Below are 12,981 nucleotides of genomic sequence, written 5' to 3'. Positions count from 1 at the left end.
GTGAATGGCCACACTATCAGGTAAAATCAGGATTACTTAGTGAAATACAAACAACAAACCAGATTAAGCTTATGAATTCAGTACATTCTGACATTATGAAAGGATGTGAACATGCCTGTGATGTTCATGTAGTGTGCTTACCACAGGGGTGATAGCACACACACAGGGTTTAGGCATTAGGGCCAGATATTTTTGAGAGGAGAGGTCACTTTTGAAATAGCATCTACCATAGAAAGGTCTCTCCCAATTCCTGTGTGGTCATTTCCTAGTCCTTCCTGGTTGGAGCATGCCTGAAAGTTACAGCTAGAGAAAAACATGCCAAGTCAACTTGGATTTGGAGATGATATAGGCACAATGTGAGTCTAATGAAATAATTATTTCTGGGCCTTGATACTGGAAGGTTTTTTGTCTGTGCTGTTAGGGTTAGCCTTTGTGGACACCAGGGGATTTTCTGGTAGACGATGAAATTCTTCCTTTCTGCAGAGATTCCTTTTTTTTTTTTTAAGATGGGGTCTGACTAGTCTCTTAACTCCTGGGCTCATGTGTTCTTCCCGCCTCAGCACCCTAAGAGATAGGACTACCTGTGGCCAGATTCCAATCTTTAAAGATAGGGAGGAGGTGATGAGTGAGCAGGTTGGCAAGAATATACAGAGTACCGGAGACTACAGCCTGAGCGCATGTCCGAACCCTACTGCCTGCTGCTTTTACTCATTGAACAACTGTTTCTTCAGTGCTTCCGGTTGGGCCAGGAATACACTTAGACATTAGATATCCAAAGACACAGAGACAGATCCGTCTTTCATGGACCTTATTGGAGACATAAGCAAACATAAAACAGATGCATGCTTATAGACAAAAGTGCCATCGTGGGAGTGGTTAGCACTTGGACGCCGCATGAGAGAATGGCAGGATTTGCTGTGGATGAAGGGCATTTAGACCTGAGATCCAGCTTAGGGTCCTGGTGGGTCAGGAGTCCATGGAAGAGTATAGATAGCAAAGGCCTGGGTTTCCTCAGTAGGAGTACACAGTGATAGTGTGAGGAATGTCCATGGAACATACCCTCTGCATAGCTTACCTCCCTCTTGCTTCTGTGATATATCATGACAGAGCATTAAGAAATACTGTACTGGTGGCTGGAGAGATGGCTCAGAAGTTAAGAGTACTGGCTAGTCTTGCAGAGGACCCAGGTTCGATTCCTGGCACCCACATGATGGCTAACAATCGTCTGTAACTCCAGCTTCAGGGAATCTGATGCTGTCTTCTGACCGCCTCAGGCATTGCATGACACAAGTGCACTTACATACATGCAGGCAAAACATTCATACACATAAAAATAATAAATAAAATATTTTTAAAAAAACAGAAGCTGGGCGTGGTGGCGCATGCCTTTAATCCCAGCACTTGGGAGGCAGAGGCATGTGGATCTCTGTGAGTTCGAGGCCAGCCTGGTCTACATAGTGAGTTCCAGGACAGCTGGGGCTACAGGGAGACCCTGTCTCAAAAAGACCAACAAAAACCAAAAACAAAAAAACCCCAGAAACACTGTAGTGTGGTCCCTAGCACAGCTGCCTTTCACTGTCTGTAGGGCTGACTATAGGAAGAGTGGTGTACTATTGGCATGTAAACCACCTGCATCCTCCCATGTACTTTAAATCACCCTACGTTAATTATAATGCCTATTAAATACTATGTAAATGGTTAGGAGACCAATGCCAAGAAAAGAAAGTCTGTACACATTCAACACAGAAGCCATTTTCCCCAGTTCTTTTTGCTCCTCAGCTGGTGCAGTTTGTGAGAGTGGAACCCAACAGGTGCAGAGTGCCTTTCAAGGTCATGGTTGATTCCTTCAGGCTTGGAGCTGTAGTACAGAGAGGCTGTAAGAGACCAGGTTAAAACAGGCTCTGCTACCAGTAGGAAGAAGTGGGGTTCTGCAAAGATGCTTTGCTGGCCCACCTTTACAAGTCAGTGTTCTACTTCCCTCTCTGGACGCAGATTTCGTGTCTATATCAGTGGAGGTAGGTGGCCCACGGGATTCATTGCTGTGGGAGTGGCCTCTGCCCCTGTAGTTCAGTTCAGGCAGTCTCAGGACATAGGACAAATCACGTGCTATACCATCCCTGTCTAGCTGCTAGGCTGAGTAGGTTGAACAGAGCCTTCTGAACATGAGCTGTCTTTCAAGTTGGGAGGGTGGTGTTCTTTTCAGTGAAGCCCAACATGCAACCTGGAATTAGAGGAGATGAGTCACAATTTATTTCCTCAGGATGAATTTCTTAGTTCAGTAAAGCTTCCACCATTGAGAGGGTTGGCCATATTCCAGGTGGAGCAGACAATCTGTCTTACTGTCATTTAGAATGCACTTGGCAGCAGTTATTTTTACCTTCCCTGTCATTTCTGAGGCTGACCGCCTAGAGGTAGGGTGTGGGATGGAGCCTTAAATTACTCTGGGAATGACTTGAATGGTCTCATTTTAACTATAATTGTGCCTTTCCCGATTCACCTATCTGCCGCCTCCATTTTATTTTATTTTAATTTTATGTATATGAGTGTTATATTTACATATATATATATATATATATATATATATATACCTTCGTTTCATGCAGTGCCCGTGGAGGATAAAAAAGGGTGTCAGATCCCCTGGAATTGGAGTTATGGCCAGTTGTCAGCTGCCATGTGGGTGCTGGGAATGGAACCTGGGACCTCTGCAAGAACAGCTCATGCTCTTAACCGCTGAGCCATCTCTCCAGCCCCTCCATTTAAAAAAAATCCATACTTGAGTGAGAAACATTGAAGAGGATATGGGTCGTTTCTTTCCCATTGCTGTTTCTTTCTCTCTCTATCTCTCTCTCTCTCTCTCTCTCTCTCTCTCTCTCTCTCTCTCTCCCCCTATACTTCTATTTTAAGTGCCCCTTGCTGGTTCTGTCTTGCTGGAAACTGGCCCAGATCCATTTAGTTTTTTTCCCCCTTTCTTTCCCATGCTGCTATTAAAAGCCAAAGCTAAGAGTCTCGGAGAACGGACATGGTGGAGGGTGGAAGTCCTCTTGGTTCTAATCATCTAAGGCCAACATTGATTCCTATTGCACAGATTGGAATGGGATAAGTTTATTGGGCAGTTTTCATTTCTGTGCTTTATTAACATGGAGGAGAGCCATCAGATGTTAGCTCCTTAAACTTCTCTTTCCTGAGCTTGAACACCAGTGGGCAAATTAGAGGTGTAAGAACTTCCCTTCATAGTCTGGGCCTCTTTTACCAGGCAAGTATGCTTGGCATCTGGAATTCAGCCAGCTGTGAATTCTTGATATCTGGGAGTTATATGTCCCTTAGCTTTAAAGACTACATTCACAAATATAGAGATATTTGTGGAGTCTTGGTTTTTACTTAAATCTCAGCCACCTCAAAGTTCTGTTTCTTGTACATACTCTCTCGCTGTAACTTACCTGCCTTGTAGAACTTGTACTTACCTTTACTCTTTTCTCAGTTGGCAAGATGTTTCTGAAGTGGCTAAAATATGCAAATTAGGTGGGGTTTGGGTTTTTTTTTTTTTTTAAATGAAGTGTTACATGTCTTTAATCCCAGCACTCAGGAGGCAGAAGCAGGGAGATCTATGTGAATTCAAGGCCAGCTTGGTCTACATAGTGAGTTTCCAAAGCCAGTCAGAGCTACAAACTGAAACCCTGTCTCAAAAATAAAAAATAAAAAGGAAGGAAGGGAGGGAGGGAAGGAAGGAAAAGTTATGAAGTGAACTCACCCTTTCTCTTACATGATTCTGTTTTGACAGGGCACACAGTTGAGTAACCACTATTATAATTAAGATATAAAAGTTCCATCATCCTACAACATTCTCCTGTGCCATTATGTAGCCAGATCCTCCTCCTGCCCCAGCCACTGGCAAACACTGCTCAATCTTCTTTCCCCAAAGTTTCTGCTCTTGAATGTCATAAAATGGAAAGACCTGTTGGACAGCCTGTTGGTTCTTTCACAGCAGAAAGTGCAGTCAGCTGTGCCGTTCTGGGCTTCGACATTGTGCTCCTTTTTTTTTTGCCAGGTGGGATCCCACTGAATGGACATGCCATAGTTACTCTGTCCACTCACCAGTGGATATGATTATCAGTCACCATGGACATTTACATATACATCTTTGTATATGATTTTTGTTTTTCATGGGTAAATCCCTTGAAATAGGATTGTTGGTTTATATGCTAATTGAGTGTTTAACTTTGTAAAAAAATGCCGAACTGTTTCCAAAGTGACCAAACCCTGTAAGGTATGAATGAGCCAATTCATTTCCTTGGCTTCTTTCACAGGCCTTGTCACTGTCACTTTTTGAATAACTTTGTCCATCATATGGGGCTACAGGGAGACCCTGTCTCAAAAAGACCAAAAAAAAAAAAAAGAATAACTTACTGTGGTTTTAATTTGCTTTTCCCCAAGAATGGAGGATGTTGATTATCTTGTGCTTATTTTCCATCTGCAGATCTCTGATGAAGTGTCTGCTCAAATCTTTGACTTTTAAGATATTAAGTTAGCTTAATACTGAGTTTTGAGACTTTAAGATATAAATTCCTTAGCTGTATATTTGCAGCCTATGACCTTTTCATTCTTTATTTTTAATTTTATTTTTAATTATTTGTGGTGTGTGTGTGTGTGTGTGTGTGTGTGTGTGTGTGTGTATGTATGTGTGAGTGAGTGCAGATATTCAGGTGCCATGGCGTGCATGTGGAGGTCAGAGGACAATTTTCAGGAGTTGGTTCTCTCCTTCCTCTTTGACATGGATGGGTTCCAGGATGCAAGCATGCACAAATCAGGGCAATCCCAGTTGATACAAATTTAGTCTTGCTCCATGGCTGTGATCACGGGAGCACTGGGCTGCAGCTCTTATGTCATTCCAACCTGGCCTTTGGAAGAACAATTTTGTCATGCCAGCATTATGTGATATAAATGTGTGTTGGATCAAGACTAAGGGTCGCTAAGGAAGCTCCTTGAGGTTCGAGACTATTTTGTTGCCAGTCCTAGAACAGGGTCTAGCACTCAGGAAATAATGGTTGCGTACAATTCAGTGATCTTCATGAAGGATGAGACAGGATGCCCCAAGGCATCCAAGGCTGTGATGGTCAGGGTACAGCTAAGGAATGAGGTTCCTACTGTTACAGCAAAGTTTCAATATCAAGGTACAGCCAAGAGCTCTTGCCTGGGCCTCTTCTGCATCAGAACCACATGGAGAGTATGGAGAAAATCCCAAGACTTTGGCCTTGATTGGCATTCCTTGGTGGTTTCAGTTCCTGAAGGAGGAACTTGGGTTAGGACACACCAACATTCAGGGAAGAATGTGTGTTAGGGAGCTGAGTTTCTGTAACTGGGTGACTGGAAACCTTTGTGGAGTTTGGCCCATCTGGCATGGCTGGTGAGCCTTCTCTCTGCCTGGAGGACTATACCTAATTCTTCCCTGCCCCCTCAGCGTGGAGGGGGTTAGGACCAAGGTTGAAGTCATTTGCAGAGCTGAAGCCAGGCTAGGCTGTCTGTGGTGGAGGCCAGCTCATCTCCTCCCTAACGCCCCAAGTTTGTCCTAGTGCTATTTTGGCCTGTGGTATGTGGTTTTAGCAAGTGGGCCAGTTTGTAATCACGACACAATTACATCTTTTAAGGGTTGAGTGAGTATGCCAGGAGAGGAAACTGCTAAAGAGATTTTCCTCAACTGGTAAGGCCTTGTCCCTGTGTCTTACTTAAAAGGTAATACTAGAGCAAAAAAGGGAAAGTGTTAAGTGTGCGTGCATCGGTGTGTGTGTGTATGTGTGTCTGGTGTGTCTAGAGGGGAGGTGGTGGCAGTTGGCTCTGGCAGGGAGGCAGCAATTCATATAAAGTGGTCCCAGCTGCCCCTGGTTTTTGGGCTAATCCTGGCCCTGCTCCAGCCTGTCATTCAGGGTAAGCTGCTATCATTAGTGGTTAAACATTGCTGAAAGTATTCTCTCTCAACTCTGACCGCATGCCCTTTCAAGGAAGGGAGGGAGGGGCCAGAGAGCAATGGGGCCCACCCTGTTGTCCTCCTGCAGCTGCTCTGCAGAAGGGACAAGGAAGCCTGGCCACTGAAGTAATCAGGGCTTGTCAAAGCCTGTGCGTCTAACCTGTGCTACTGGACTATGTGCCTGGCAGGATCTGCTGCTTCTGCTCCTGAGGGACAGAGCCAGTCCTGAAGGCTGTGGGTTCCAAACCAGGGAGGCCTTTTTTGCCCTTGTAAGGAGCTTCTTGGCTAGAACAGACCTTCTATTAACCAATTTCACCTCTTTCTTGCTCTCTGTACTTGACACATGCGCACACTGAGCCATGCTGGCTGGTTGCTGGGGACGTCTATCCCTCTGGAACTGTGTATGCTCTTTCTGCTTTCGATGAGTTGTGGTGAAGTGCTTAATAGTAATGCTGCTTCCCATGAAGTGGGGACTTCGAAATCCTTGTCTTTGACTGAGGTATGGTTGACAGCGTTTGATTTATGAAGTGAGCTCAGGTGAAAAGAAGATGTAAAAAGAGTGCAAACTGAATCATGATTTCCATAGTTAAGCTGTGCCCTCTCCACCTGTAGTGACCACGCTGGCTTTAGCTCCTTGGCTTCCAGGAACTGTTTGGACGTGGGGCAGGGGTGTCTCTCTTGCTATTGCTGTCCCTCACTGTATTTTGAGATAAAAGTCTCACTCTGTAGCCCTTGCTGGTATGGTACATGTTGTATGAGGGGGGTAGCCCAGGCTATCCTCGAATTCACAGCAGTTCCCCTGACTTAGCTTCCTGAGTGCTGGTACGACAGAGATGTGCCACCACATCTGGTTTGTCTCCCTGCCCCACCCCAAGAAAAACTATTCTTTTTCTTAAAAAAAAAATGTATAGGTTGTTTTCCTTCTCAGGAGTATGTAAGTTCAGAGAAGGAAACTAGAAAAATCTAAGAGCACAAAAGTAAAAACAAAGCATCCACACTCCCACCAGGCAAAGATGATCACCATCTTGTTACAAGAATCTGTTATTGAGAGGTAGCTGATGGGAGATTCCTGTCGTTCCCCCCCCCCCAAAGACTAGCTGTTCACTGGGATGTCCACAGGCTCGTCCTAACACACTGGAGCAGAAATTCCCACTAGCAGGGAACTCTGGTGGTTGTGGATCCTCCCAGGAAGGAACTTTCTGTTATAGGTCAAGTCTTGCCATTGGCCCAGTGATGGGTAGAATTGCAAGCCCAGCCTTTCTGCCTCTGTCCTCCATCTAATGAGGGGCTGGGGAAGTCACACTCCTTGGATGAGCTATGTGTGCTGGGGAAGTCACACGCTTGGATGACCATGCTTACTTCCTATGGAACATACTGGTGTTTGCTTGTTTACCTGGAAATGGAGGTAATAGGAGTAAGTAAGTGGCCGAGCTAAAGGAGATAGCATGGTAAAGTGCACAGCACCGGCAGGCGCTGTTACAGCTTCATGAACACGGGATTCGTCCGTGGTTGTTGTGTCACTTCTGCTGTTGATGGTCCTACTGCCCCACGCTAAGTTGCATTACTCTCTCAGCCTCTGGTACCTGGCTCCTTCATTCAATGATACCATCCAAACCATCTTGTGGCAAATAGTGAGTAAAGGACATACCAATAATTTCCTATGGTGAAAGAGCTGAACTGCAGAGCAGGGAGGCTTAGATGTTTTCAACGAGTGGAGCGAAGGCAAGCTACAAAAAGAACTTGAGAACATGCTGTGCTCGCTGCCTTGTGCCCTGGGAAGATGTCAGATAGATTTCTTCTCCCACCCTCTTGTGGTGCGGACCATCTCTGCACTGTTCTCATTGACATGGGAGAGCTGCTGAGTTGTCTTGTCTAGGTAAGCTGGCCCCCATATGCATTGACTAAAGCTGTTTAATGGCTCCAAGAACATCAGCTTTAGAGAATAAACTTTCCAGCTATGGAGAAAATTGATTTGGATCAGTTGGGACCCTATTTACCTAATGGGAGAAATATTTCATCTGCAGCCTGTCCAGGAATTCTTGTTTATTTCTAACATTTAAGCCCAATAAAAATAATGTGATGGTCACAGGATATTTTGCCAGTCATTTCAGATGTGGGGCAATTCACTCCGAGTTTGTTTACTTCAAGTGGAAAAGTTTGCACAAAACTGCCTTTTGGGCTTTTACCAAGAAGGAAGGTTCCCTGGGTCTCCGCTGGGAGCCAGCTTCTGTTGAGTCAAAACTAGAGGGGCGATTGCAGGTCTCGCCTCCAATAAATAGCAAGAGCAGTAAACGCGATGGCTCAGGGCATGCTCCTTTCTTTTCCACAGTGACTTATACCTGTCTGCTTTGTACTCTGAACCCCCAGGACGCACAGACATTCAGGTGGTTCAACCAGAGCAACCACAGCAACCAGCGAGCAAAGCCCTGGTGCTAGGAACCGACACCGCCAACCCGTCAAGAACCCAAGCCACAGTGGCCTCGCCAATGGCACAGGTGAGATACCATGCAGCAGCCACCGGAGGACAGGGGATGCGCTTGTGTGTCCTGCCTTGCACTTGGGACTCTGCCCTATGTGCCAGATATAGTGGGACAAGAAGACTCCAGGACTTAGGTGAATTCGAGTCCATAATATCTTCTTTGATCTCTGGCTTATTCTGGACAGCCAAGGTTACTCTCTGTGTTACTGTGTGCATGTCTGAAATGCTGCTTTGCACCTGGGGATGTAGCTCAGTTGGCAATGTTTGCCTAGCACACATGAGACCTTGGGCTCAGTCCTCAGCACTGCATAAAACTGGGCTTTCAGGTGCATGCCTATAAACCACCATTTGAGAGGTAGAGGAGGGAGGATCAGAAGTTCAACTCAGCAACATGGCAAGTTTGAGACTAGCCTGGGATCCTGTTTCAGAAAATAAACATAGACAATAAAATACTTGGGGCTGAGAGATGGCTCAGAGCACAGAGGACCTAGGTTCGGTTCCCAGTACCCACATGGTGGCTAATAACTGTCCATAACTCCAGTTTCAGGGGATCTGATGCCCTCTTCTGGCCTCCGTGGGCATTGCATGAGGTACAATATATGTAGGCAATATACTCATACACATAAAATAAAACAAAAATTAAAAAATAATGAAGCTGGGCGTAGTGGCGCATGCCTGTAGTCCTAGTGCTTGGGAGGCAGAGGCAGGTGGATCTCTGTGAACTCAAGTCCTGGTCTGGAGCTACAGGGAGACCCTGTTTCAAAAAGACTGAAAAAAAAAAAAAGGCAAAATACTTTGTATAGATGTAAAAGGCATTGTTTTTCCATTAATTTCTTATCAATATTGGGTTTCCTTTTGGGGAAATCCTATTTATACATGACACATTTGAAAAAAAAATTCCCTGATTTAGGGAGATTATCAGACTAGGGAAAGAAAAGACTAAGTTGTGGATAAGAGCTGACTTGGAGAAGATGAAGGGTCAGGCTGGACAGGTGTGAAGGTAGGTCACCACAGGGAGCTGCTCTCACCATTCCAGTGTGGATGCCATTGGAGAAGACAGTTGAACCTGTCCACATCCAAGACCTTCTACACTTGGCTCTGCTCCCCTGTTCCCTGTTATAAAATAAGTCATTTTTTCCCACTCCATTTCTCTCTGTCTAATTGAGACAGTGTCAAAAAACAAGCATTTTCTTAAGTTCTTGAAGACTGTCAAATCTTTTTTAAAAACATTTTATTTATTATGTTTATTTTATGTGTATGAGTGTATCGCCTCCATGTATGTGAGTGTACCCACATTGCGCAGTGCCTCAGAGGTCAGAAGAGGGTGTCGGATTCCCCTGGAACTGGAGTAAAGGACAGTTTATAACCACTGTGTGGGTGCTGGGAATCGTACCTGGGTTCTCTGCAAGAGCAGTCAGTTCTCTTAAGCACTGAGCCATTTCTCCAGCCCCATGACTGTCAAATCTTTAGTGACCACTGGTTATTTGGCCATTATCTTCACTTGGGGAAGATGGGAGGAGATGTGGATGTTTGCTTCCACGAACTGTAGATGGAAGGAATGCAAGTATTCAAATCAGGAGTGATGCTGAACTTATTTCATAGATGCCTGTTTATGAGTGCAGAGATGTGGTACCAAGGTCAAGAGATCCACAGCACATAGTTTGTTGTCATGGCAATGTTATTGACCCATGCGTGACACACTTCCTGAGTAGAGCTATCCTTGGGTTGCTTGTCAGAACTTCCAGTTCTCTGGTAGCAGTGTGTGGGGGCATCAGAGCCCCTCTGGTAGCTCATTGCCTCATTACCTCATAGTGTACAAGGGATGGCAGGATGAGTAACCTGTGTCCAGCAAGGCTGCTGCGAGCCCAGTGGCATGACTTGACTTCCTTCCTGGAGCTGGAGAGTTGCCTGCAAGAGGAGAGTTAACCAGCTGAACTTTGGAGATGCTGGCCCAGTGCTCATGTGCTAACCACTGTTAGCACATGAGGCTAGAACCTTCCCAAGTGCATGAAGGGACAGCAAGCAGTGACTACAGACTGCTACACAGACCCACGAATAGCTCTGTGAGCACCAGCAAACATGCTTTTCTTAGAAATAGGTGGTTTGTGGAGGAGCTTGTAGTAGACTTGCTGGATACAGGCTATGCCACCCTGCATCTCTTGTACACAATAGGATGGCCAGGTAACAAATGGAACCGGGTTCAGCGGCCCAACTACAAGTCACTGTACCCTTCCAGGGCTCTGTGTTACTGTGATAGTAGTTCCCTCTACGAGTCACCGTACCCTTCCAGGGCTCTGTGTTACTGTGATAGTAGTTCCCTCTACGAGTCACCGTACCCTTCCAGGGCTCTGTGTTACTGTGATAGTAGTTCCCTCTACGAGTCACCGTACCCTTCCAGGGCTCTGTGTTACTGTGATAGTAGTTCCCTCTACGAGTCACCGTACCCTTCCAGGGCTCTGTGTTACTGTGATAGTAGTTCCCTCTACGAGTCACCGTACCCTTCCAGGGCTCTGTGTTACTGTGATAGTAGTTCCCTCTACGAGTCACCGTACCCTTCCAGGGCTCTGTGTTACTGTGATAGTAGTTCCCTCTACGAGTCACCGTACCCTTCCAGGGCTCTGTGTTACTGTGATAGTAGTTCCCTCTACGAGTCACCGTACCCTTCCAGGGCTCTGTGTTACTGTGATAGTAGTTCCCTCTACGAGTCACCGTACCCTTCCAGGGCTCTGTGTTACTGTGATAGTAGTTCCCTCTACGAGTCACCGTACCCTTCCAGGGCTCTGTGTTACTGTGATAGTAGTTCCCTCTACGAGTCACCGTACCCTTCCAGGGCTCTGTGTTACTGTGATAGTAGTTCCCTCTACGAGTCACCGTACCCTTCCAGGGCTCTGTGTTACTGTGATAGTAGTTCCCTCTACGAGTCACCGTACCCTTCCAGGGCTCTGTGTTACTGTGATAGTAGTTCCCTCTACGAGTCACCGTACCCTTCCAGGGCTCTGTGTTACTGTGATAGTAGTTCCCTCTACGAGTCACCGTACCCTTCCAGGGCTCTGTGTTACTGTGATAGTAGTTCCCTCTACGAGTCACCGTACCCTTCCAGGGCTCTGTGTTACTGTGATAGTAGTTCCCTCTACGAGTCACCGTACCCTTCCAGGGCTCTGTGTTACTGTGATAGTAGTTCCCTCTACGAGTCACCGTACCCTTCCAGGGCTCTGTGTTACTGTGATAGTAGTTCCCTCTACGAGTCACCGTACCCTTCCAGGGCTCTGTGTTACGGTGATAGTAGTTCCCTCAGCCGTTTTTTATAAAAACTATTGGTAAGTTGACTTCATGTTGTGATGGTTCTGGAGCCGATCTTCTTGGATAGTGAAAGATTTATTTTTAATTTTTAAAATTTGTGTGTGTGTGTGTATCTGCATGTGAATACAGGTACCTGTGGAGGCCCCAGGCATCAAATCTCCCTGGAGTGAGTTATAAGCTGTTGTTGTGAGCCACCTGACATGGGTGCTGGGAACTGGGTTCAGATCTTCTGTAAGAGTAGTACCCGCTTTTTATTGCTGAGCCATCTCTCTAGCCCTTTATGGATATTTAAGCAGATCTTTATTTGTCTAATATTTAGTGTTAGGTACCTTTCCTTCTTGTCCTTATCTCCAGGAACTTTATGTTCCAGCCCATGAGGTAGGTGCTAGGCATGTCTTTGGAAAGCCAAGTGTGTCTAGCTCCAGACTGCCTTGGAAATGTTTTTATGGTGGTGTGTCTGAATGCCCTAACTGTTCCTAAGACCTAACTGTGAAAGGCACTAGTTGTGCTTCAGGGATTCTTGCCCATTAAAATGCGAAGGTCTTGGCCTCTGCCTCCCCTCTTTCTGCTCCCCACTTGGCTGTATAGGATGTGGATGAGGATGTCTCCATCCCTCCCTGTTGGGGAGAACCAGTTCCCAGATGGTGGTATAGGAACCAGGCCTCCTGACAGGGTTTTCACAGGCAAGGTTAGGTTAACAGCTGCCCTTTCGGCTGTATAGTGCACTTAAGTAAAAGACATTTGGGGCAAAACGAGAGCCCAGTGCCAGGTGGATTTTTTTCATGTTGTTACAACTATAAAGTATCCATTTTTATAAAATGAGGGAGAATGACAGCCTGTCTATATAAATGCACTGTATCTAAGTTTTAGAAGTGGTAGAATGGAGAAATATACTAATGGTATAGCACATCACTGAGATGTGTGTGGAATGATTTGCTCTTTAAGTACATCTGCTGATGTTCCCTTAAAAACAGTTTCCTATTCATTGGTCACACAGGCTGTGGTAGAATCCGAACTCCTTGGTATGTGTCTGAGGCCCAGTGACTTGCTAGGCCTTCATGTTCTGAACTGAAAAAAGGGCCGGGGTTTGTATCTCATAAGTTATTATGTGGAATACATTATACAAAACATATAGAAGGATTGGTGGGAGGAAATTAAAAACAAAAAACACAGAGTGTATAGTATGGTGCCTGGTACACAGCTTTTATCTTTATAAATAATTTAATATAGTTATAATTATGTT

At 45.5% G+C, this 12,981-nt stretch overlaps 1 protein-coding gene across 2 annotated transcripts in view; it reads left to right on the top strand.

Moving 5' to 3' along the window:
• The window catches only part of Wwp2 (WW domain containing E3 ubiquitin protein ligase 2), a 149,072-nt gene that overhangs the window by 73,134 nt on the left and 62,957 nt on the right, over positions 1-12,981 (top strand). For both annotated transcript variants that reach the window (XM_008833710.3, XM_029563775.1), the window contains one exon: positions 8,327-8,454. In XM_008833710.3, the coding sequence (XP_008831932.1) occupies positions 8,327-8,454 (128 nt within the window). The remainder of the gene's footprint in view (positions 1-8,326; positions 8,455-12,981) is intronic.

This window comes from Nannospalax galili, unplaced genomic scaffold (genome assembly GCF_000622305.1).
Source record: "Nannospalax galili isolate Female #2095 unplaced genomic scaffold, S.galili_v1.0 scaffold410, whole genome shotgun sequence".
Classification (NCBI taxonomy): Eukaryota; Metazoa; Chordata; class Mammalia; order Rodentia; family Spalacidae; genus Nannospalax; species Nannospalax galili.
The sequence above is the reverse complement of the archived record's forward strand: the minus strand, read 5'-3'. Positions and strand labels throughout refer to the sequence as shown.